Raw genomic sequence first — 27,391 nt, forward strand, 5'->3', positions numbered from 1 at the left:
CCAAGAAAAGGTGATCTAGGTACTCGTGTTACGGTACGGGTAGCCTGTTATGGCATTATGGCACATGAAAATTATACTCACCGTTTTCAATGACATTCGCTGATATGACGGATCAACTTGTGGCAACGCCCCAAGACTAGCGATCTTTTCGGTGCACTCCTCTATTTTCTGATGTAGCAAATTTTCCTTGGCAGCCCATTTTTCCATTCGCTTTGAATCCTCCTCCATCTTATCTTGAGCTTCCTTTTCTTTCTGCATCCAGAGCTCCAGCTCTTTTTGCAAAGCTTTCTGTTGTTTAACTGCTTCACTCACTCTAAAATACAAAAAATACAATTTCCATTATAGTAAATACATACATTGTTAACAACTAGACTCACTTTTTATCGATATCATCTACATCGCTCAAAACTTTCTTGATTCGCTTTTCTGTTGACGTAAGCTCAGTGCGGCAGTTTGTTAGCTGACGTTTACGATCTTCTACTGAAATTTCCTGCAGCGCCTGCACCAACTCATCCTTACGACGAAACAGATTGTTGGTCAGCAAATTCTCCAACTTGTTCTTTGTGACCTCCAAACTCATACGAGCAGTGAAAGCTTCCTTATTTTCCTGATTTAATTTACGAATTTCATCGTTCAGCTGATCAACCTCATGCTGATCCTGAACCGAAAGCTGCGACATCAATTCCTGATGCAACTCGTTCTCCAACCCATCCTTGGTGCTGTTCATCGCTTCCAGATTGGCTTTACATTGCGCTAAGGACCGTTCCTTCGGGTTCCGGAAGCGTTCAATCCGCGTCAGCTCATCCTTCATCAAACGAATATCTGCTTGGATTTTCTCGAATGCATCTTTTGATTTCCCTTGCTTAGTTTCGGTTTTTTGCATTTCGGAAACAACGCTATTTATGCTCGATTCTGTCTGTTTGAGCTCAGTTCGGAATTCGCTCAACTCTTTTTCCAAATCTTCAATCATTTGTAAATACTCAGATCGCTTTTTCTGCATTTCCAATCTTGATCGAGAAGTATTGAAGTAACCTGAAGGTAAAAAGTTTAAAGTTTCTTATCAAATGGCACAAAGATTTCAAATTTAATTCAAGCAGTGTTTAATTAGAAAAATGATAGAAAGAGACAAGATTTGAGGTTAGAAGGTATTTTTTTATAAGCTGCCCATACTCGAGACCAAACAAGAACGTATTCCGGTGTTGGCTACGTTGTCAGAATGTATGGCAAACAAACATTGATTTTCCTTTAAACTATACCATCAGACCTCTATTCGTTGAATTTAATAAGCTGTACAATGAGCATTATGCCTGGTGATATAATGAGTAGAAAAATATGTTTATTTGTAGATAAAATTTCAGTTTTCAACCAGATAATACAATATATTTTACAACATACAATTGCCTTAAAACTGATTTAATTATCATATTGAAATCGCAGATTCAATATCAAAAATGTATTTAAATGCTATTTGATTGTTACAGGAAAATAACATGTAATTCATTGGAATTTCACGTAATATCGTCTGACAAATTGAATGGATTGATGTCTGACTGTTTTTGCGGTATGTGACTGTCACACGTGAAAAAATAGCGTTGAAAAAAATCTATTTGTCTTTACACGTAAACCTAAGCAAAAATAAAGTGAATATTTTTTTGGCTGTAGATTATACAAGAATTAGGGTTTCCTGGAAAAATCCCAAATTTTTAAAAACCCCTATATAGATTATATTAGAATAACTCCAGTGGAAATCTATAGAAGATCTTCAAGAGTAACAACTGGAGAAATTGACGGGAAAAGTTAGTAAATAAATCTTTAAAGGAGATCTTGAGAAAAAAATTAAAGTAGTCCCAGTGAAAATTACTCAACGTTGGAAGTGCTCAAGGATTTCCAAGAGCGACTTCAGAAGAAATTCCTTTAAGAATTCATTAGAAAAACGCTAAAGGTTTTTCACTGGAAGAATTGGTGAAGTCTCCGAAAAAATTTCAGGAGTGATCCGTGAAACAATTATTGTAAGTATTTCAGAAGAATCTGTAGAGAAATCACTCAAAGAATTCCTGTAGCTTTTCCTCGAGGAATCTGAGAAGAAATCCAGAAAAAAAACTGTGGATTCACTGCAAGAAAAAGAAAATAAGGGACCATTTTAATTAAAAAAAAACTTTAGAGACCATCCATTGAATATAACCACTTTTTAGTACCTTAATTCAAGCGGCCAAGTCTCTAAAACATGTCCGTAGCCTTGAGGTTACGCTTTCGCTTCATAAGCGGAAGGTCATGGATTCAATTCCCAGCCCCTCCAAAAAAAAATAACCCGTCCAGCCACCAGAAGACGCCGCACGGAGGACCGTGCTTAGAAGGGGAGCACATCCATCCTCCGTCAGTTTCAGATGGTGACTGAGACAAACTGACCCACTTCGCAGGCAGCTAGCCTCAAAACGACTCAGGAACACGGCAAAACGAACCACCGCGAGAGCAATGGACTATGGCTTATGGAAATCGATTGGACCAACAGCAGAGCACTCTCCTACCTGCTCGGTGTGAGAGCAAAAGAGCAGGAGAGAGTGAAAGCAGATGTAAATATAGATTAGTTAAAAAGAACTGTATCGGTAAGGAAGATGCAGATAAACTGATTCTGACTGAAAAAAAAAAAAAAAAAAAAAAAAAAAAAGTCTCTATAACATACTTGCTATCAGTGTCGTAAAAATTCAGCCGAATGATTCCCGATCAGTGCGAAAACGAACGAAAACCACGGTAGACACAACAAGGTAGGCTATTCCCACGTGTAAACAAACGATCTTCCATCAAAACAGGTGTCGTCATTCCTATCGTCAAGCATGAGGCCTTGAGGATAGTAAAGAGGAGCAGCCTTGCTTCTTTTGCACTCGTTCGAGTTTGCGATAGGAATGACGTCACTGCCAAATGTCATTTTTCGGAGTATAATACCTTGCTTCTTTTTACCGTGAACGAAAACAAACTCCGCTAGCACGAGGTCAATCTGACTATGAAAGCGAATGTGACGAGAAAGAGAGTGGGTGCAGCACACGCACACCCACACGTTCAGTGTCGCCCACTGTTGGTGTCATTCCAATTTTCAATTTCAACTGACATTGAGAATTGAATATAAAAAATGGAAATGAATTTTATATCATTGGTGCAAGAAAACGACAATGTGATGCCTCCAGTTGATAAATAATAACATTTGCAATTTGCGGATGTTTTTGTAGGGTATTTACTGCCGTGAATCGCAGTTCTCATCTACATTTTCGTCAGTTTTCAACATATCTTCCAATGCTCTTTCAGGAAAGTAGGAAAAAACAGCAAGTCAAAATTGTCCCCATAATGAAAAGTAACCGCATATCAGTACCACTACAGATTTCCGAACCGTGTAAAACAAAAATTAACCGTGTTTTGATCATCCTTTATGTTTTTCTCAGAAAGATACCATACACACTTAAATTATTTACGGGATTCCTGTAAAATCTCAACAGCTGAACAGTTCGGTAAAATAAATTAACGGAGTACGGTAAATTTTTACAGTATTCGGTAAAAATCACCGGGAATCCGTTAAATTCCGACGAAGGTTACGGTGTTTATTTCACCGAACTGTTCAGCTGTTGAGATTACGGTGAATTCACCGTAAGAGCTTAGTGTGTAGTGAAAAGCAAACTGTGGAAAGTTTCATTAACATTTGAAATAGAACATTGTTTTAAAAACCATTTTCGTATGGAAAACGATTGTGGAAACTTCAAACCCCATTTTCTCAATGCCTTACTTTTTACAGGTGGGGCTGACTTGCGATTCACGGCAGTTTAGATGAAATGATTTTTTTACTACCACCGAATATCAGTAGGTGGATGAGAATCAGTGTAGAAACAGTAATTGATAAACTGAATGTACGCTATATCAGATCCGTGCATATAACAACAGGCCCCTAGTCCATTAATGACATTTGACAATCTGGCGATTTTTTCGAACCTCCCCTCTCCCTAATGGGTATGATTTTTGTATGAAAATAAAAAATAATTTGTATGGCACATAAGATATCTCTATCTATTCCCCAGCCCTCAACCCATAACTCCTTACGCGATCCTTACGATTCCATATATTTTCAGTTCTTTTTTTAAGGGATGCACTTGGAATGAACTCATGAATCGAGCTTATTTTATTGTTATAAGATTGTCGACCCCGTCACAGAATGGCTTAAGAACGGGGTAATAGACTTATATGATTATTTCACTGTTGCATTGATCAAGTGTTCCGACGTGTTGAGTGAAGGAAATGATTTGGAAAATTCTCTGGAATAACTGGAAAAACAATTGAAAACTAATCTGTTGTGATAATAAATCTTCGAGCTGTTTAGTGGAATACCTATAAGTAGATGAAAAACCGAATTTATAATATACATTTAATTCCACTAGAGTTTGTATCTTTGACAGATACGCGTATTTCGACCTCAACTGTAAGGCCGTCTTCAGTGTCGTGTACTAACACTCGACTCACTAGTACACGACACTGAAGACTGCCTTACAGTTGAGTCGAAATAACGCGTATCTGTCGCGTATACTGTAAGGTACAAACTCTAGTGGATCGAAATACGCGTAATCTGTAAAGATACAAACTCTAGTGGAATTAAATGGTATAGTACTTAATTCAGTTTTTCATCTACTTAATCTGTCGTCTTGTATGGGAGATTGCCATGCCATTTTTTCAGCAGCTTACTTGATGACAAAACGAAGTTTAAACGGGACCACTAGTCATTTAACATTGTTTTTACTTAACAAAAAAATTAGAAACTTTAGCACAGACAAACAGACGTTACACTCTCACCACATTGTCCATCGACCACCTTTTAACGGTCTATTCGAATTATTGTAGGTGGTCAATCCACCACCCGCAGCGCTTTCATCGTCTTTTGTTCGCCATTTGACGTTACACACAACCGCCATCTGTTGGCGATCATTTTGATCGTGGTTTGTTTTAAGTGTTACGTCTGTTTTGTCTGTGACTGAAAGAGTAAAGTTTGAAATACAGTCCACATTTCTTTCCGTGTAAGTTTCTCTTTTGCATTACCTGAAAAATAAACAAACTTTTGTATCTTTGTTCAGTTATGAAATAAACGCTGTACCGATTAAACGCGTTCGTGTTTTGCCTTTTCGTAAAAACAATAGAGGTAATAAACTATAGAGGAAGAATGTCGCTGGCGTCGCTGCAGGAACCATCTTTTGCTGGCGGGAGATAGGCGGGGCTATAAATGTCAACGCGAAAATAAGTATGCAGTTTGACACTTATGTACCCGACATGTTTCTGAGCGAGAACAAAGGGAACAGCAGCGACATTCGTCCTCTATAGTTTTTCTATCTCTATTGTAAAACCGAAGAAATCGCTGTCCAGACCACGCAAAAGTTAATTCCCGGAAACATTTTTTGGTCCTATCGGAACCGGATGTGGACAGCTCGCGATTTCCCGGTGATTTAACCCGGATTCGTTACTGATCGGGAGTGAATTTAGTGGATTTGCACCGCGTGCAAAATGGCGTAGCCAATGATTGCAGTATACCGAGGTGGTGTGCGTGCAAAGATGCGATCGCAAATGCTCGATGCTTTGTGAATCGATTTTTGGTAGTGATGAAGTGATTGGATCTGCTTGAAATGCGGAAAGCTTGAATTGTTTAGTGAAAATCCATGATTTGGGTTTTAATTACGAAAATCAGCATCAGTGTGTGATTTATGCGCAGACAGTGCTCTGCCACCGGTGAAAAAGCTCAAAGCTAGCAGAAAGAAGAATTAGGTTATGTTTGATTGTGGGCTTGCCAGAGCGAGTCCGCAAATGCAAAAGCTTGAAAGCTTTCAGGAGTGTGTTTGTCGCGATGCTTACCGAATGAAAGGAAATGTGTTTTTGGTGGTTGTCAATACAACAACCGAAGAAAACTTGTCAACATTGGGTTGACAACTATAGTGAAGTGAAAAACGAAATGTAACCACATAACCGAAAAATGACCGGAAAAAAGAAGAATCCAAAATTGAAGAGTGCTACTCAAAATGAAAATGAAAGTGATACACCAAAAGTGAAAAAGAGTCAAATCTCGAAGAAGAGTCTTCAGTTCGATCTCTCGAAAAACAAAAGTGACGAAAATAGAACAGAACAATTTCCATCGGTCGCTCCTGCTTCGACAGTGAATCAGCAGGTTGTTTCTGTTACTGTTGACGCTGCAGTTCACAAGGAACAGGATCCAACGCTCAGTGTTGCTTACCAAAAGCAACTTGACCGCGACAAGAAAGAGAAAGCAGGAATGGATCGTGCTTTGGAAAATTTGATGGATCGTCAGGATCTGATTATCGAAAAGCTGTTTCGGATTCAACAATCGATCAAAACGGAGGCAGCAAACAACATTCATTACCTGAACCTTCAGTTGCAAACGATTCAACGAGCTTATGATGAATTTGACGTAGTCCACACGGATCTTCTGGCACTACTCCCAAGGGACAAACGAGGTGAGTCAACCCAGAAATATCTAAACTTTGAAGTCTTGCACGGTCAGCTGTACGTTGAAGTGCAGACAATGATTGCCAATAAATTGAAAGCTGATACGAACGTAGCGTTGCCGCTAAATGCCAATGCATCTTCTCTTCAAACCAGACCTCAGGTGGTAAACAATGTTCCACACCTGCAGGTACCACTCCCAACGTTCGATGGGAAGTTGGAGAACTGGTACGCTTTCAAAAGCATGTTCCGCACCGTGATGGATCGCTATCCACACGAATCACCGGCAATCAAATTGTTTCACCTCAAAAACTCGTTGATTGGAGAAGCGTCAGGTAAAATAGACCAGGATATAATCAATAATAATGATTATGAATCAGCTTGGCGAATGTTAGAAGATGCCTACGAGGATCAACGTTTGATCATCGATACGCATATCGACGCACTGTTCAACCTTCCAAGAATTACAAAGGAGAATGGAGAAGAGTTGCGGAAATTGGTAGAATCATGCACAAAGCACGTGGATGCATTGAAAAACCATGATCTTCCTGTGGAAGGATTATCAGAAATGATGCTCATCAACATCATTAGCAAGCGGCTGGATAGAGAGACTAGGAAACACTGGGAATCGTCATTGTCTCATGATGATCAACCTAGTTATGATGACTTGTTAGAATTCTTGAAGGATCGTTGTCGTATTCTTCAGAAACTGTCAAATCATGGCCAAGCAGTCAACCTCAGACAGTAACCAAGCCCAAGCAACAGAAGGTTTTCGTTCAGACCAGTAAAGAAACATGCCCATGCTGCTCAGGTTCTCGCAATATTCTACAAAGTGAAACCTTCAAGAAACTACAAATCCGAACGTTTCGAGAAGGTGAAAAGGGCAGGACTGTGCTTCAACTGTCTTCGCACCGGACATCGTACAGTGGAATGCAAGACAGATAAGCAATGCAAAACGTGTGGCAAAACGCACCACAGTTATTTGCATTATGAACGTGCTTGAAATCCTAAGAAGCCGAGCGACAACAATCAACCGAAGAACCCTGTGCCCGAAGCCCAGATTGAACCCGAACCGGAACCATCTAGCGGGAAAACGTACGATGACGTAACGTCCGTGACGAAGCAGATTTTCCTGTCAACTGCGAAGGTGATTAGTGAGTGGATCTGGTAGTGTGACTACTACATGTAAGAGCCTTGCTCGGATTGTTGCTCGGAGTCGATCTGATTTCGGAAAAATTGCTACGAAATTGAACATCAAACCATCGGTTATTGACCCGCCGATTTTGATCTGCGGTTTAAACGGAATGACGACGAGTAGCAACAAGATTATCCAGACAAGAGTTTCGTCTAGGGATGGCAAATACTTTGCTGTTCTCGACTTCCTGGTCACCCCTGCCATCACCGAACTTCCTTCAGGTAAGATAGACACCCATTTGTGGCCTCTCCCTGCCGGCGTAGAGTTGGCGGTCCCCTCGTTCAATGTTCCTGAAGAAGTCGACATGATTATTGGCGCCGAGGTGTTCTATGACGTTCTGAAACAGGGGCGTCTGAAGATAGGTGGCGATTTTTCCCACACTGGCTGAGACTACGTTTGGTTGGGGTTGTCAGTGGACCTGTCAACAACAACGGGAAGGCAAGCTCCCCGCACGAGAAAAACATTGTCATAATGAACAAGACTCAAGAGGACATCAACCAAACTCTTTTGAGATTCTGGGAGCTGGAAGCAGGATACGTTACCACCAAGATGACTGCAACTGAACGCGCTGTAGAACAACATTTCGAGGGAAACACACTCTCGAAATAGCGAAGGGAGGTACGTTGTAAGGTTACCTTTCATGATCTTCAAAATCGCTGGCGATTCGTACGAAAAATGCAGCGTCGTTGTAAATAGATTGATCAGTAGTCTCCTCCAAGAATCCGTTCGAAACAAAAGGCGTATACAGACTTTATGAATGAGTATCGTCTACTATGGACATATGCAGAGATAGGCAACGATCCCGCTGGTGGTTACTTCTCCACATCATGCGGTGTTAAGGAGAGTAGTTCAACTACCAAAACTAGAGTTGTTTTTGATGCCTCGGCGACACGACAACGGGCATATCGTTAAAACCGATACGCAATTGGTGGTCCAACTGTACAAAGTCGATTTAATCACACTCATCCTGAGTTTTGTACGCACCAAGTCGTATTGACAGCTGATGTTCCTAAAATGTAACCGTCAGTACAGGTAACATCCAGAGGACGACGATACCAGCGATCGTTTGGTTGAACGACAAAGGAGAGATGGTTACATTTGAGCTGACACCGTCACTTATGGATGCTCCAGCGCTCCCTACCTTGCCACGAGGAGTTTGATACAGCTAGCCAAGGACGAGGCAAACGAATTTCCACTGGCATCGCGAGTAGTGAAAAAGGATAGCTACATAGATGATTTTATTACCGGAGGACGAACGGCTGCTGAAGTTGTTGAGACATACGAGCAGTTGCAAGCGATGCTGAAGCGGGGTGGTTTTGGAGCACACAAGTTCTGCTCTAACAGTTCAGAGGTGCTACGGCCATACCGGCTGAGCTACAAGAGAAGCAGGTGGATTTCGAGTCATCGGAGTGAACACACCTATCAAAAACTTTAGGCTTGATCTGGAATCCTACTGATGATTATTTCGCGTTCAATGTGACGAACTTGATCAACCAAAGCAACACCTACAAAACGAATCGTTCTGTCCAGAGATAGGTCGACTTTATGATCCGCGCTAGGTTTCCTAGGACCGGTAGGAACCATTGCGAAAATTAACTATGCAGGAACTATGGCGATTGAAACTTGATTGGGACGACGAGCTCCTGAAGAGCAGATGGATACATGGACGACTTTTCGTGAGCAATTGCTGTCCATACGAAACATTCGAAAGAAAGAGATGTGTCATTCCAGCCGGTGCGCAACGTATCGAACTACATGGCTAACTGCGACGCCTCGAACGAGCTTATGGTGCCTGCCTGTATGTGCGGTGTATTCTAGCAGATGGTAAGATCAACGTTCAACTTCTCTGCAGTAATCTCGTGTTGCGCCTTTGAAACCGGTCACCATACCACGCCTTGAATTATGTGCTGGACTGGTTCTAGCACAAACTGACGCGAAAAATCAATGGAAGCGTTGGAAGTCAATTTCGACAGTGTCACACTCTGGTCAGATTCCCAAATCGTTTTGAGCTGGCTAAAGAAATCTCCGTTGGTACTGAATGAATTCGTTTGCAATAGAGTTGTTTCCATCATCGAGCTCACACCAAAACTTCCAGTGGCGCTACGTGAGATCCGAGTGTAATCCGGCAGATGCGTTGTCACGTGGAATGCTTCCAGAGCATCTAATAGAAAACCGGCTATGGTGGGGAGGTTCACCCGAACTTCGACATTCGCGATATTTGGAAGAAGAAGAGATGCCTCCCATTGACGATGAAGGCCTGCCGGAACTACGAAAACGTGTTTTGATCAACATCAATAAGGAGCCCGCTTTTATTTCGCGCGAGTCAGCAAGTTCACACGTCTGCAGCGTGCATGGGCATATGTTCGGAGGTTCATCGACAACTGCCGAGCGACGAAGAAGAACTGTGGGCATCTAACTGCATCAGAGCTATCCAGAGCAACTCAAACAATCGTGAAGCTGGTTCAGGAGGAAATGTTCCCGGATCTGCTCAAGGATCTGAAAATGGAGAAAATGAAGCGAAATAATTATTCTGGGCTAGCACCATATTTGGACCAAGCTGGCATAATAAGGGTCGGTGGACGGTTGAAATATTCGCAAATTCCGTACGAGGGTAAACACCAGATCCTCCTTCCAGAGAAACACCATGTTACCCCAGATCCTTGTTCGTCAATTGCATGAAAACAATCTTCATGTAGGGCAAAATGGATTAGTGTCCATTATCCCGCCAACAGTACTGGCCTGTTAAGGTGAAGTCCGTCGTGAAACAGATAGCTGGTCGCTGCTTATACCTGCTACAAACACAATCCGCAACAATTGAAGCAGTTCATGGGCGACCTGCTAGTTATCGTGTCACCCCATCTCCAGTGTTTTCCAAAACCGGAATCGACTTTGCAGGCCCATTCGTGCTGAAGGAAAGCCGGTCGCAAGCCAAGGTTCTTCAAGGCGTACGTCTGTGTATTTGTGTGTATGTCCGTAAAAGCCGTGCACCTGGAGCTGTGCAGCTGATCTTCGTTCCGAGACATTCCTCGCTGCACTACAACGATTTGTAAGCCGACGTGGCCTCCCTAGTGACCTTTTTTCTGACAACGGTACGACATTTGTTGGCGCCAACCACGAATTGGCTAGCTTGCGAAAGTTATTTGAAGATCAGGCTCACACTGAGAAACTGGCTGAGTTCTGCAGTGCGAAAGGAATCATCTGGCACTTCATCCCTCCAGAAGTCCACACTTTGGTGGGATCTGGGAGGCTGGAGTTAAATCAATGAAGCACCTACTCAAACGAGTTGTTGGCGAAACTAGACTGACCTATGAGGAAATGGCGACATTCCTGACAGAAGCTGAAAGCTGTTTTGAATTCGCGTCCGTTGTGTCCCCTCTCGGATGATCCGAATGATTTGGAAGCACTGGACGCCATCGCATTTCCTTATCGGACGTCCCGGTCTAGCAATTGTTGAACCGTCGTATGGTGAACAGAAGATCAACAGGCTGTCAAGGTGGCAGCACGTGCAGAGTATGAGGGAGCATTTCTGGAACCGGGTGGTCTACGGACTACCTCCACACGTTACAAACCCGGCAAAAATGGAAAGGATGGCGTACTAGATATCAAGATAGGATCTTTGGTATTACTTCGTGACGAGAACGTGCCACCACAGTTGTGGAAAATGGGTCGCATCGTGGCCTTGCACCCCGGCAAGGACGGCGTAGTCAGGGTGATTACCATCAAGTCTTCGAGTGGTGAATACCGACGAGCAGTAGCGAAGGTGTGTTTGCTACCAGATGTTGAATCGGACGATCCAAGGGGGGGTGTATGAAGAGTAAAGTTTGAAATACAGTCCACATTTCTTTCCGTGTAAGTTTCTCTTTTGCATTACCTGAAAAATAAACAAACTTTGTATCTTTGTTCAGTTATGAAATAAACGCTGTACCGATTAAACGCGTTCGTGTTTGCCTTTTTCGTAAAAACCGAAGAAATCGCTGTCCAGACCACGCAAAAGTTAATTCCCGGAACAGTGTCTTTAGGTTAGTTTATTACCAGTCTATTCGTGCTCTAACGTAAAGCTAAAAGGCTATGGTGGAGCTGTTCTAGATTGACGATAAGTGCATCCCTGTCGATATTGGTAGTAATAACTTTAGGGTCAATTCACAAATTTTATAACGCTGAAGGGGGTGGGTGGGTGTCCTCACGATGTTACGGCTCATACAAAATTTGTAGAATGTTCATACAAAAAGCGTTACGAAGGGGTGGGTGGGTGTCAAAAATGGTCGTTTTCGGCGTTATGAAATAAATGAATGAACCCTTAGAAGAAAGATCTGCTTAATCATGTAATTGATATGATTTTGGCAATTCAAAGCACAGGAAACCGTAAATATTCGTTTCAGTTTGCAAAACTTCCGTAACATAACTCCACATTTAAAGTGTTTATAAGAACACTAAGCTGACAAGAAAACTCTTTGGATGTAATGCCATAAAGAAGAAGAATAAGAAGAAGAAGAAGAAGAAGCAGAAGAATGAGGATGAACAGTAGAAAAATAAGTTGTTTCTTATTTAATCTTTCTTGTAAAAAAAAGATCAACTTTCTTGTAGTTATTTTTACAAATATGACGCATCTTGTGGTGGCAAAGGACATTTATGTGATCATCATTTTAATACTTCGTATTTCATTTATTGAAAATTTAACCAATAAATCTAAAACTATTTTGGTTTATTACAAAATCATATTGATTGATAGGAATCTGCAATCAACTTACATTACGAACCTATAAGAATGAACAATCTAAATGCTCCTCATATATGATGAAAATGGTGTATTATCCTTACAAAAACTGCAGTTTTCTTTAAAACTTGTAATATTTTGCCCAAGAAAATTATTCCGTTTTTGTCACGGTTCCGTTTTTGTCAACTGAAAAATTTCCGATCGTGTTGATAAAAACGAAACATACCTGTATATTGAAATATGCAGATACTGCCTGCTAGTAGCCATTATTGAATTATTTTATGTTTACAAGCGCCTCCTGTTTTACTAATTCAGCGCATAGCTCTTGGCGCATTAAACAATTTTACCGAAAAAGCTAGTCTTTAAACTTAGCTCCTTCTTAAGATAACACGAGATCGGAATAATTTCCTATGTTTCCGTAATTAGGGTGCAGAGCGAAACACTTTTCGTAATTAGGGTGCAGAGCTACTTGGGCACATCCATGATTCACTTTGGCATGCATGGGGAGTTTTCTCGGCCGAATTGTCTGAAACTTTGCAATAAGAAGCGCTTAAATACGACGCATGTTGTGGACAAATATGAGCCACTGCCGAAGTGAATCAAGTGCCATGAATAGGATCCGGCTCCCCTACTTCAACATGCAACCGAGATAAGCGAAAATAACAAGCGGCTGTTAATCGATTACGTAAAAGGTGGGAAAGGGTTTGAGATTTCTTACACAACAAACAATTTTACACAAAAAATGTGTCTATGCCAAGAGGCGAGTTGGAAAAATCGTCAATATTTTCGTGGGTAATTAATAGCTCAGAATTTAAAAAAAAATCTTACCTCCAGTGAGACATCCCTTCGACGAAACCTGATCTCCCTCTAATGTGACGCAATCAAGTCCGGTGCTCTTGGCCAGTTCCGTAGCACGTTCCAAAGTTACGACAGATTAGTGTCTTGCCGAAAATGTACCGCAGCGCTTTGTCGTACTGTTCTTCGTACTTCAGTTTGGAAATCATCGGAATGGAATCGGGATCTTCTGGGTAATCGTGAATACGAACTTGTAGTCGATTTAGGGGCATGAATGTTACTTCTCCTGGAAGCTTTTGCTTGTTCATCTCCTTGAGAATCTGAGTGCCGACGCGGTCTGATTCTACGATATGGTGGAATAATCTATTACCAGCTGTCACTTCTACGGCCGTGTAAATCGACTTATCGCAATTAAAGTTTTCAATTACTGGACCGTAGTACGATCTGGCAATATCCGCAAATTGTCCTCCTCTTTGACTGAAACTTTCCAAAACCTTACGAACAGAATCACGTCCGTTTAAAATTGGTTTACCTGCCATCGATCGCAAAGCTTGATCAGCTTTGGCCAGTTCTTCCTTGTTACCGGATAGGGTCTGCGTAACTTGAGTTTCCTTTTTCCAAATGTCGTTGCGAATAGTTTGGAAGTGATCTTTCTTCTTCTTCAGTTCGTAATAATGCTTATTGTGCTCGTCAATCTGAATCCGCAACTGTTCGAATGACTCCGTATGCTCTTCAATTTTCTTCTCAAGATCTTTTTGCTTCGCAGCATCCCGCTTCAAGTCCTCTTGTAACTTATTCTGATGAGCGATTTTATCCTTGATTTGTTTATTCAGTGACTTTAGTTCACCCTGGATCCATTTGTCTCGTTCCTCTCGAGATGAAAACTGCGATCCTCTACCTTGCTTGGCATATAGTTTCTTTGCGTTTTTGTTCCTTCAAATTGAGCTCTCTTGAGCACTCCTCCTCTTTTCTACGCATAGCTTCATATCGGGGTCGTACTTCTTCCAGTTCCTTCTCCTTTTCAGCAATCGTAAGTTTTAAACGATTCAATTCTTGCTCGGCCCGCTCCTTAGACTTATTATCTCCTTGCACTTCATCGGTCAAATCTGAAATCGTCAAATCCAACTTTGTTTTCTCGCGAAGCAACTGTTGGTGTTCTGTTGTTAGAACCGATTTTTCATCCTTCGTTGTGGTCACCTCTTTCTTTGCATCTTTGAGTGCCTTTTGGGCATTTTTTATCTTGTCTTGTGCGGTTTGAATTTCTTGAGCGAACATCTTCTGCTTGTCGCCCGAACTCTTTCGCTGATGCTCCAACTCATCCAGATGCTTTTTGTTTTCCTTGAGCTCTGTCTCGTGAATAATATATTCCAGGGTCCGACGTGCCTTATCCCATTTCTGGTACTCTTTCAGTTCTTCCTTTTCCTCTTCTAGAGTCTTCAATCTATCTTCAATCGTTTTCAAAAATTCTGTAATTTTTTCAACTTTGCCGTCCGTTTCTTTAAGAATATTCATAGACTCTTCCTTTCGTTCATCGTAAACACGTGTTCCGGCCACTTCTCGCAATAGCTTCAGACGATGGGGAATCAGGAGCAGTTGCCATTTGGTTAATCTTACCCTGTTTGACGATGTAGTATGGATTCGAGTTTGAAAATCCAGCTGATTCAAGTAGATTCACAACTTCTGATCGAGGAACCACCTTCTTGTTAAGGAAATACTGATCCTTTTTGGCACCAATAACTCGACGCAGGAAAATCTCCTCTTTATCAATCTGCGAAGGGATACAGAATGTCATTATAGTACTACAAATTATGAAATGAAATCTTTGAAACTATATATGCATTACCGGTACGCGATTATCTGAGTTATCAAAAATGATTTCTACATAAGCAGACATCGCTCGAGCTCCAGTTCCTTCATGGAGGAGTGCTTGCCGCTGTTCCGGCCGGAGGTGAGTAAACTCATCGCTGAGCACAAACTGGATGGCTGTAAATAGGAAGAAAAAGAAGTTAAATTAAACAAACATCTTTGAAATTATAGGTAAATGAACACGCCTGGTTTCGTTAAAAAGAGAAGTGAATAATATAGTGAATGCTCCCTTAGTGAAGGTAGTCACTTTATGTGATATTTTTCAATGATGTACGATGGGAAAATTATACAAGCAATCAAATAATATCCATAAACAACTATGTACCGAAAAACTAAACATTACATATTGACAAATTGATGTGAACTGATTCCTTGCTGTGCGCTTGAACAAGCCAGTTCAGTTTTTGGCAGTCGGTAGTTTTTTTGGTTTTTTCTTCCACCGCCCGTGTGGTTTTTACCAGTGCAGTATTGTACCGTAGTGCTTTAAACCGCGCATCGTGAAGGAAGCGAACCAGATTGACAAGGGTCAACTGGTATCGTGCCACAATAAAACATTGTCACCTTCATCCCCCGGTGATTGGTTCCCCCGTATAAATCAGCAGTAAGAACGGCGATACGTTTTTTCTGCCTACCTACAGTGTAGAAGACCAGCTGCTGTGCGGTTATCGAACGGGAACGGATAAGTATCTATTGTATACATCTATAGAATTGCTTTCGCATCTCCGAACAAATAGCGTTGAGTTCAAGGTTGTTTTTCGCTTCACTTCTGTCTCTCTCCCGGTGCAAGTTTTGCTCGTATAGGGGAGGCGTGTACAAAATAGCCCACTAATTGGTTAAGTTTTTTTTTCTCGTTTTTTTTTTTTTTTTTTTAGTATTTAGTATTTTTGTTTTTGCCCGTACAGGGGAAGTGTGTACAAAATAGTTCCACTGATAGGTTATTTTTTTTTCTGCATATATTTTTTTTTTTGTTTTTTTTTCTTATTTGGTTGCGGTTGATTTTTATCCCGCATGGACGAATCGGATGGAGGATACCCTCCTAAGATCTCGTTGCTCGAACGCGGTTTTATCAACCGTCTTCGGCTGGGCCCTTGGGTTGTCTATTTCCGGCGCAAAAACAAGATTTTGAATGTGCTCTCGATTTCTAGAGAGCTGACGCGTAAATATCCTGGGACCGTTATTCACCAAGTGAAGCAATCCAAGCTGCGTGTAACTGCACCTAGTTACAAAGCAGCGAATGAGATTGCTCAGCATGAGGCTTTTACTGTGGAATATTATGTGTATATTTTGGCCAGAGAGGTTGAGGTGGAAGGGAAAATTATCGACGCGAGTCTGACCTGTGAAGACATTAAGACAGGCAAAGGCGTTTTTGAGAACCGGTCCATTCCTGATGTGGCTATACTGGATTGTAAACAATTACAATCAGCTTCCATGGAAGGAAATAAGAAAGTGTTTTCACCGTCAGCCTCGTTTCGAGTGACTTTCCCTGGTTCCGTCCTCCCAAAATTTGTTTGCATCGATAGTGTTTTTTACCCAGTGCGTCTTTACGTGCCGAAGGTTTTCAATTGTACCAACTGCAAGCAGCTTGGTCATAGTGCTAGCTTTTGTGACAACAAGCCCCGTTGTGGCAAATGCAACCAAGCTCACTTGGAAGATGATTGCACACAGGAAGCTGAAAAATGCAGCTACTGTCGTGAGGATCTTCATGACTTGCAGAAATGCCCGGCATACAAAAGGCGCATTCGAAATGAGAGTCGCTCCATTGTGAAGCGCTCCAAGAAGACGTATGCGGAAATGGTGAAAGCTTTAAATCCGCCTGCAAAAGAGTCTTCATCAGCCATCCCAGTTGGTAACTCTTTTCAAGAGTTGTCTTCCGATGAAGCGAACGACGACGAAACCGATGGGGGAGATTCTTCGGAGGTACACGCACCCGGAAAAAGGAAGTCTCCATCTTCTCCGGGACTGCGCCGTAAGGTATTGAAATCTTCCCTTAGAAGTTTGCCTAATTCCAAAGGAGGTGGGGCAAATTTGAAAATCCCGAAGAAACAGGTCTTTGATGCTTCCGTTCCGTGTTGCAGCAAAGATCTGCCGCCCCCGCCTCCACAGATAAAATACACTTCGAAAAGAAGCTCTAGACAAGAAAGCAAAAGAAATGCTACTGAAGTCCCTCGCTCTTCCTCGAAAACCCCCCGGGCTAAGCGAGGACTGATAACTTTTACGGCCCTTGTGGATCGCATATGTAATGCTCTCGGAGTTTCAGACTCATTCAGAGGCATACTCGACCTTTTTCTCCCCGCAATAGAAGAATATCTCAGGGAATTGACTATCTCGTGGCCCCTCCTTGCTTCGATCATATCTTTCGATGGCTAATTCATCAAGTGAGGTACAAGATATGATCACTGTGCTACAGTGGAACTGTCATAGTCTAAAACCTAAATTAGACACATTTAAATTTTTGCTTCACAATTCCGATTGTGATATATTTGCACTCTGTGAAACATGGCTTTCTTCTGAAGATGATCTTAACTTCTACGATTTTAACATTATACGCCAGGATCGAGATGATAATTACGGGGGTGTGCTTTTAGGGATCAAAAAGTGCCATTCATTCTACAGAATCCCCATCCCGACTCATTCAGGCATAGAAATCGTTGCTTGCCAAATAAACGTAAAGGGTAAAGATCTTTGCGTAGCTTCTGTTTATATTCCTCCAAGAGTTTCAATAAACCGCCGTCATCTTTGGAATGCAGTCTCCATGCTTTCATCTCCAGTTTTAATACTGGGTGATATGAACTCACATGGTACTGGATGGGGCGAATCTTATGACGATTATAGAGCGGCTATTTTCTATGACTTATGCGACGATTTCAACTTGAACATTTTGAACACAGGTGAAGTGACACGTATTTCATCCGACGGCAAAGAAAGCCGTCTTGACCTGTCTTTGGGATCAAGTTCACTATCATTCGATTGCATGTGGAAGGTGATCGATGACCCCCATGGTAGTGATCACTTGCCCATAATAACTTCTATCAGAAATAATTTTGAAAGGTCAGAACAGTCAATTCAGGTTCCTTTTGACCTCACTAGGAATATCGATTGGCAAAAATTTGCATCAGCGGTAACTTTTGGTATCGAATCATTCAACACTCTCCCACCGTTGGATGAGTATCGATTCCTAACAGAATTGATTTATAAAAGTGCATTAGAATCCCAAAAGCAACGAGTTCCAAGTGCATCCTTCAAAAGACGACCAGCCACACCTGGTTGGGATGATGAATGCACTCAGTTGTATCGAGAAAAATCTAATGCCTTTAAAGCTTTTCGTAGATATGGTACCTCAGAACTTTATTTAGAGTACTCGAAGCTCGAAAAAAGACTGAAGAATCTTATTAAAGCGAAGAAGCGTAGCTATTGGCGACGTTTCATCGATGGCCTCTCACGAGAAACTTCAATGACGACGCTTTGGAGAGTGGCTCGCAACATGCGAAACCGCTCATCCTCAAATGAGAGTGACGAATACTCCAATCGTTGGATATTCAACTTCGCAAAAAAGGTCTGTCCAGATTCAGTTCCAGCTCAACCGCCAATCTGGGAAACCCAGAGAGACGATGCGTTGGACAGACCATTCACTATGCTGGAATTTTCTATGGCTCTTCTTTCATCAAACAACTCCTCTCCGGGACGCGATATGATTAAGTTCAATATTCTTAAAAATCTCCCTGATATCGCTAAAAGACGGTTGCTTGACCTGTTCAACTCATTCATGGAGCACAACATTGTTCCACCTGAATGGAGACAGGTCAAAGTAATAGCTATTCAAAAGCCTGGGAAACCAGCGTCTGATCATAATTCGTACCGCCCGATCGCTATGTTATCATGTTTAAGGAAATTGTTAGAAAAAATGATCCTATCCCGACTCGATCACTGGGTCGAATCAAACAACATGCTTTCCAGTACACAATTTGGCTTTCGCAAGGGCAAAGGAACAAACGATTGTCTAGCGTTGCTTTCATCAGATATTCAACTAGCCTTTGCTGACAAGGAGCAATTGGCTTCGGTTTTCTTGGACATTAAGGGCGCTTTTGATTCAGTTTCCATAGAAATATTGTCAGAAAGCCTGCACAATAGTGGACTACCTGGAATGTTGAATAATTTCTTGTACAATTTGTTGTCAGAAAAACACATGAGCTTCACTCTCGGTCAACTGACAACTTCCAGAATTAGCTATATGGGTCTTCCCCAAGGCTCATGTCTAAGTCCCTTGCTTTATAATTTTTATGTTAAAGATATTGACAACTGTTTGGAAGAACCATGCACGCTTAGACAACTTGCAGATGATGCTGTGGTCTCTATGAAGGGGCCCACGAGCAGAAATTCTGCAAAGACCATTGCAAAATTCCCTTGATAATCTATCCACTTGGGCTAGAAGCTTAGGGATCGAGTTTGCTCCGCAAAAAACTCAACTGGTTGTATTTTCTAGGAAGCGGAATCCTGCCCAACTAAAGCTTAAGCTTTTGGGAACAGACATCGACCAGTCTTTGACTTCAAAATACCTTGGGGTCTGGTTTGATTCAAAAGGCACTTGGCGAACTCATATTAGGCATTTAACGGAAAAATGCCAACAAAGGATCAATTTTCTACGAACAATTACCGGAACATGGTGGGGTGCTCACCCGGAAGACCTCATAAAACTCTATAAAACAACTATTTTATCTGTTCTAGAGTATGGCTCTTTCTGTTTTCTCTCAGCAGCAAACTGCCACCTGATTAAATTGGAACGAATTCAATATCGTTGTTTGCGTATCGCCTTAGGGTGTATGCACTCAACGCATAATGCGAGCCTAGAGGTTCTGGCAGGGGTTTTACCGCTACAGAACCGATTCTGGGAGCTCTCGCTAAGAATACTTATTAAGTGTGGAGTGAGCAACACACTCGTTATCGAAAATTTCGAAGAATTGCTCAAACTGAATGCTCAGTCAAAATTCATGAGAGTTTATCTCTACTACATGTCATCTGACATTAGCCTTCCATGTTATAACCCCCCACGTGTACGCTTCACCAATGACAGTTCCTCTGTTGAATATGATCTGTCCATGAAACAAGCTATTCATGGAATTCCAGATCAACTTCGATGTATTACTATCCCACGTATTTTTAACGCAAAGTACCAGAATGTCGATTCCTACAGGAGATATTTCACTGACGGGTCCCGTATAAATGGATCCACTGGCTTCGGTGTCTTCAATGAAAACTCTTCCGCCTTCCGAAAACTTCAGGAACCTTGCACGGTTTATGTTGCTGAGCTGGCAGCAATCAACTTCGCTTTGGGGATGATCTCAAACATGCCCGCAGACCACTTCTTCATCTTCTCGGATAGCCTCAGTTCTATTGAGGCACTCCGATCGATGAAACCTGTAAAGCATGCATCTTACTTTCTTACAAAAATAAGAGAGCAGATGTGTGCACTGGTCGAAAGATCATATAAGATTACCTTTGTATGGGTCCCCTCACATTGCCTAATTTATGGCAATGAGAAGGCGGACTCTCTCGCAAAGGTGGGCGCTGAGGAAGGTGAGATTTATGATAGACGAATTTCACACGATGATTTTTTTCATTTAGTACGTCAAAGTTCTCTTCACGGTTGGCAAAGCGATTGGCTAAATGGCCAACTGGGACGGTGGTTACATTCCATAATTCCTAGAGTTTCCTTGCGAGCCTGGTGGAAAGGTTTGGACGTAAGTCGAGATTTCATTCGCGTGATGTCAAGACTTATGTCCAACCATTACTCGCTAGATGCACATCTACACAGGATTAACCTCGCGCTGAGCAATATTTGTAATAGGTGTGGTTCCGGTTATGACGACATCGATCACGTAGTTTGGCAGTGCCCGGATATGGACGCCTCCAGAGCGCAACTTTTGGATACCCTTGCGGCCCGAGGTAGACAACCCTATGTTCCAGTTAGAGATGTGTTGGGCACCCGCGATTTCATTTATATGGTCGCAATTTACGATTTCCTTCGCTTGTCTTGTATAAAAGTTTAATTCTCTTGTGTTCTCTTCTCCAGTTTTTTTTTTCTTCTGTGTTGTCCCTTTTGTGTTGGATTGAGGATCCTGGCCATCCGGCAGACGAATACCGGCAAGAAATTGGTACCAACGCCATGACACGATAATAGAGCTACCACGCTATACCTCCCGGATGAGCTGCAGAGAACCCTAAACCCAATCCTTACCATGTCCTTCCCTTTCAAAATTGTGACCATTAACCTCGAGTTGCCACGAGTACCCTGGCTCCATCCCATACTAACTTTGGCAATGAAAAAGTAAACAAATTGTAAATAGTACAAAAATGAATTTCGGCTCCGTAAAGCGTTACACGCATTTGAGCCCCAAATAACGAACTAGTTAAAAAAAAAAATTGATGTGAAATTCGCTAAAAAGTTACACGTCTTCTCGGTGAGAATCGAACTCACGACTCCCTGTTACCCCTACACCACGGACCCAGAAGTTTGTCTGAATTCGATTTCAGCTCAATAAGCACGTGGTCCTCTTTCGCAAAGCGCACCTTTTTCGGAAGAATTAGATGCCCATCCAAAACAATGCTCTATGTTGTATATACAATGCCTAGCCGAGAGCGTATTATTTATTAGGTATTGAAAGACCACGCACTACTCGCCAACGACGTGATGGCTGAGATTTGAATAGTGCGGGCTCCCAATGGGTCGCGACGTTCTCAAAGGACCGGTTACTTCGTCCCTGAGTCCTCTCGTGGTGTAGGGGTAACGCGCCCTATCTGTCTAGTGAACAGGGAGCTGTGAGTTCGATTCCCACCGAGAAGACGGGTAACTTTTTGGCAAATTTCACAACAATTTGTCCATTTAATCCTATTGCAAAGTAGGGTGCAGAGTAGGCCGTCCCTTATTTTTCGAAAATGCGAAATGTTAGAAGTTCGTCATTGTAAAGTGCTCGTTTTGGTAAGAAGAAAAACAGATAAAAATTTGAAGTCCGTACGTGGACTCTAAGTGGTCCCCCAACGGCCCTGAAGGTATTATGTATCCGGTAGAAATCAAGACCAACATTTATTTATAATTATTGTTTTCTCGGGCCCAGTGCGTCGCAGCTAATATGTGAATAGTGCGCTGTGTTCATAAAAATCGTAAGAATGCAGCGCCACACTAAAAAACTGATTTCAAAATCGCGCGAGTTGAGGCGCGTCGCGAGTCTCACTGGCGCGATCCGGTTTGGTGGCGGTGCGACAATATTAGGAGTAGATGACCCCGTGCGCAAAATCGAGCTCGCTACTCTAGTGCACGCAGCATGAGTACGAAATGCCACCAGTAATAAATTGTTCTGCGCGCGTTGATAATCAATATAGAAGTTTGTTTTCTTTGGGATGATTAAAATATTACGTAATGCAAAATTTGGCAATTTTAGACCCCCACCCTCTCCCACAAAACAACTTTTGTATGAAAAAATTACAATTTTTGTGTGGACCGTAACACTACGGAAGACCTCCTCAATCCTCCTGTTGCGTTACGTAATATTTAAACAATCCCTTTGAAGTTATGAATTTTTTGTCAGCATGAAGTGTTATGAAGATATCCACAGTATAAAATATAGTTTTACTTAAAATTCTATGCTGATTATCAATTTGTTACTAGTGGCTTTTCGTACTCATGTTGCGTACACTAGAGCAGCGAGCTCGATTTGGCGCACGGGGTCATCTACACCCAATACCTTTAGGGTCGTTGGGGGACCACTTAACGTACGGACTTCAAATTTTTATCTGATTTTTTTCTTACCAAAACGAGCACTTTACAATGACGAACTTCTAACATTTCGCATTTTCGAAAAATAAGGGACGGCCTAGTGCAGAGCTATTTGGACACTTCCATGGTTCACTTTGGCATGGGGGGTTTTTCTCGGCCGAATTGTCTGAAACTTTGCAACAAGAAGCACTTCAATGCTACGCATATTGTGGCCAAATTATTAGCTAAACAAATATACGTAATGTAAGGGTAAGTGATCCATTAGTTGTGGGTGTTCCTATAGTTATGGTTGTCACATTTATACTGATTCCATTGAATTAGCCGCAGAACCGATACTGCCGTATCGTATTGCCTTGTTGAAACACGAAGTAGTTGAAAACATCATTTAAATTGCTTCGAAATTCAATCAATACCACCAAAATTGCCAAAACTTATCTCACTTGTACCAATGGACCAATCCACGTGATCATTTATTTGACGAGCCGTGTTATTTACGTGACCATGGAAACCAGTGAATTCGGCACAGCTCAAACGTCAAATTAGTGAACTCATGTATCGGTCCATAGTTGCGGTAAAGTGTTCCTATAATGGAGGATCCCATAAGAAAACAATGGATACCGCAACTATAGGAACACAAATTAAAAATATACCGCAACTAAAGGAACAGTGTACCAATAGTTGAGATATGCTGTTCTTGACCAACATACACAGTTCCGTTACCGAAACAGAGATCGATTGTATGGTTCGCCGATCAGTTGGAATTGGGAAAGAAGAAGAAATTGACATTCTGAAGTTGGTACCCAGGTGGAAAAAAGATAGTTTGCTCGATTACGCATCTTTCACGGTAGTTCTGGATATGAAATGGAAGAAAGTTGCTATGAATCCTGAGACATGGCCCTCAGGAATTAAATTCAGAGAATTCTTGAGTATGAGTGGAAAAACATGTAGCCTAAATAGATAAGACACTAAACGACATTTTAAAGCTTGAGTTATAATCGACATGAAAATTGTTTTGTATTTTGATATGGTAACGTTAAATTGTGTACTTTTACGTTGATGATTCTCTGTTTTGTATCGTTGACTTTTTAATAAGTTTGTGTATTGTTGAAGATGTGAATTGTTTTAATTAAGAGGTATTTAGACATTAGGTAACAGTCTGTACAGTATTTATACTGAAGATGGTGGTAATAAATAAATAAATAATTTTTCACTGACATGCCGTTGGTAACTACGATGAAATTATTTTTCTCATTTAGTAAATGATCGTTACTTCCCGTTACTTCCCGTTACAACCATAGTACCTATGGACCTGTGCACGGGTTCACTGTTTGACTTTTTAGCGGTGCCGTATTATTTATGTAACCATGGAAACCAGTGAATTCGGCACCGCTAAAACGTTAAATTAGTGAACTCGTGCATCGGTCCATTATCAATGTTCATTCTGAAATTTTACACTCAAAATAATCCAAACGTCATTGTTACGTGAAAACATATTGTGCTCTGCAAGGTAAATCCACGTAATGCGATTATCTGGAAATGTCGATATACCGTCGCAGTGATAATGAAAATCACCAAATGTTTCAGATTGAGCAAATTTGAAACATTTGTGTCCTTGAAGTACGAAAAAATCCAAGCCTACTTGAATTTTGACGTTGCGTTTGAATTGCGCGCATATCTGCTGCGCGTTACCGCCGCCGCTGGATGTGGATTTAATATGAGCGCCGCAATACGTGATTTTTTTCTCTTACGTGAATCATAGGTAGCCCAGAATGAACGCATGAACTTCGTCCATTCCACCAGCGCTACACGTAAGAGCTACGTGGATTGTCCGGTAGCCTTTACGAAGCGTTTCAATAGGATCTAGATGATTTTACATTAAATTTAACTGTAATAAAGACCAATCTTATTTTTAAATAGGCTTTGGAAGAAAACTAATTCCCAATAGACCATTCCCGTGAAATATTTTTATTGGCTTATATGCTTTCTGTCAATTTACTGAACAAACTTTCCTAAGGAACCGATATGTTTTGGAGCCTTTAGCTATTAGAAAACAATGAAAAACTTGCGGCACTTTAGTTCACCCCTCGGTCCCCTACAATTTGTTTCACCTCGAAAAAGTGCAGACCCCTTTTTTCCCTATGGTTTCGTGGTGAATTTACACGGCAACGCGGATCTACTCAAATCTGAGTTGTTTCAACGCAAAACCGTAGTTGAGCCCAATAACCCAAATTTGGCTAAATTTCCAAGGCCTCCATTAGGTACTTTGCCTTTAAAGCCATAAGAAAAATTTACTTAAATTTAGTTTGATTTAACGCAAAATTAAGTTCATTTAACCCAAGCTTGAGAATAATGCATTTTACCTAAATTTGACTTATTGGGCCAAACTACCCCCATTGAGTAGGTGCAGCTCTCTTTGTTTTTGACAACATTGGTGGGGAAGAGAGAGAATACCGAGAGATTTTGGGTTGAGAGAATAATCGATATACTTAATTTTGGGTAAAGTCAACTAAAAAAATAGGTAAACTGATTTTTCCGTGAACGATCAGCTAGCATGACCAGATGATTTTTGTTTTTTTTTTTCGGGAAGGTTTGCATTCAATCGATTGATATTTATCACCACACGGTACGTACACACAGATGAGGGAGATTACAATTCCTCATTCCGTGACCAAAACGTTGACAACAATGTATCGTATACAGTATCTGTGGGTCTTCTTTCATAGTAGCGCCATTTCACGTCGGTGTTGAAAACTGCTTTTTTGCAATTTCGTAATAGGCTGATTTCCATCACGCCAATCTGTCATGAAACGGCCTACTTTCCTGCACTGAAGTATGCAGTGCGAGAATAGTCATTACGCAACTGAAACCAGTGCTGTAATGGTTCATTACGCAACGCTCTCTCATTACGCAACTGTTTTGAGTTGCGTAATAAATCATTACAAAACCGTTTTTCAGAAATTGTAAAATGATGATGAATGCATTCCGATATTATTTCTGATACCCTTAAGTGGTCTTCTACGAATTGCAAAAAATGTTGTACGTAACTCGTTGCAGAACTCGATTTTTACAGCACTCGTCGTAATTATCCTACTCGGCAAGCCTCGTGGGATAAATTTACGACTCGTGCTGTACAAATCATCATTCTGCAACTTGTTCCGTAAACTACTATTACCTTTTGCAGATCTACTAGTTTAGCACTTCCTTTCACAAAGTAGAGAAGGCACAAAGCAGTTTCTTGTTGCCCAATAACTTTGAGAAAAAGTAGCTTTACTTCAGTAGCTACTAGGGTAGGTTTACCAGTTATGGACATAGTGGTTCCCTATTTCGCCATACGGGATTACTGGAATGTTTTCACATTTTGAAAGATTTTTTTGTAATATAGTAGTAAGGTTTAAGATATATCTTGATGTTTACACATTCAAAAAGATTTAAAATGTGAAAGTTATCGAAATTTCCCGTATGGCCAAATAGGGAACCACTATGGCCATAACTGGTACACTTTCCCTACATCGAGCAAGTTCTGTTTCCAACTCAGCGATGTCGTATGACGAATGACGTTAGTCCTGAACATACAAATTTGTATGTTTATTTTTGACGATAACCTATTAGTTTTAAACTGGAAGGAAGCTGATTTTAGGAAGTCATGCAGTATACAATTCATTACTAGTTTGTATGTTCTATTTGCAAATCTTACATGTAAATTTGAAAATCAGCTTCCTTGACCTTGTAAAATCTTTAAAACTAATAGGTTGTCGTCAAAAATAAACATACAAAAATAATCTATAGATAAATAAAATATTGCCCACAACTTTTGTGTAGTCATAAAAATTATGGGTAGGACTATTCTATTTATATAGTATTTTGGTGCGTAGGACATGTCCGGCCAACCTCTCGCGCCACTGCGTATAATATACACGAATTAAAATAACAAAATCTCTGCCAATACATACCGTAGAAGAAATTGCTCTTCCCCGATCCATTGCGGCCAACCACAACATTATGCCGTTTGTCAAATGGCTCCACCACTGTTTGCTCACGGTAACTTTTGAAGCCTTGTATGATCACCTGCAATTGCACATTAAATCGATATGATTTCGCTAGCTTTGGTCAACACTGATTGAGACGTACCTGTTTTATATGCATTTCTCGCTGTAACACTCGTTTTCATCACACAATTATGAAAAATAGGATATGCAAAAGCATCCGACGCCCAATTTTTTCCAGCAAAATATTTTTCATCAAGAAAATACCGAGAAAGGTGACGCGACGCTGCCCTGAAAATTTCAGGCTGAAATACACTGTAAACGAAAACTTGTCAAAAGAATTGATTTTCATGCACACACATTTGGATCGCGTTCACGGTATTACTTATACACTGAGCTAACTCTTATAGTAAACACTATATGTTACGCATATATTTTTGCACTATTGGATTTTCATATAGTATTAACTTGAGGGCGGAAGAGGTAACTTCAAGTTATATGCAACGCATATGATGAGGTGCTGGAAGGAGCATGATAGTATTATATGCCAATCATTTAATATCTGCAGAAGAAAGGTGTGTACAGGTTTTATA

At 41.1% G+C, this 27,391-nt stretch overlaps 1 protein-coding gene across 1 annotated transcript; it reads right to left on the bottom strand.

Annotated features, from left to right (window-relative positions):
* Positions 1–27,045, bottom strand: LOC110681072 (structural maintenance of chromosomes protein 3-like). Its single transcript, XM_021856846.1, is given in 9 exon segments — positions 1–313; positions 378–1,032; positions 13,215–13,308; positions 13,310–14,095; positions 14,097–14,759; positions 14,761–14,949; positions 15,025–15,164; positions 26,766–26,880; positions 26,944–27,045. Coding segments are annotated over 9 exon segments (2,955 nt in total). The 5' UTR covers positions 26,959–27,045; the 3' UTR covers positions 1–15.
* Between the last annotated feature and the right edge of the window lie 346 nt (positions 27,046–27,391).

The sequence above is a fragment of the Aedes aegypti genome, unplaced genomic scaffold (genome assembly GCF_002204515.2).
Source record: "Aedes aegypti strain LVP_AGWG unplaced genomic scaffold, AaegL5.0 Primary Assembly AGWG_AaegL5_hic_scaff_33_PBJ_arrow, whole genome shotgun sequence".
Lineage (NCBI taxonomy): Eukaryota > Metazoa > Arthropoda > Insecta > Diptera > Culicidae > Aedes > Aedes aegypti.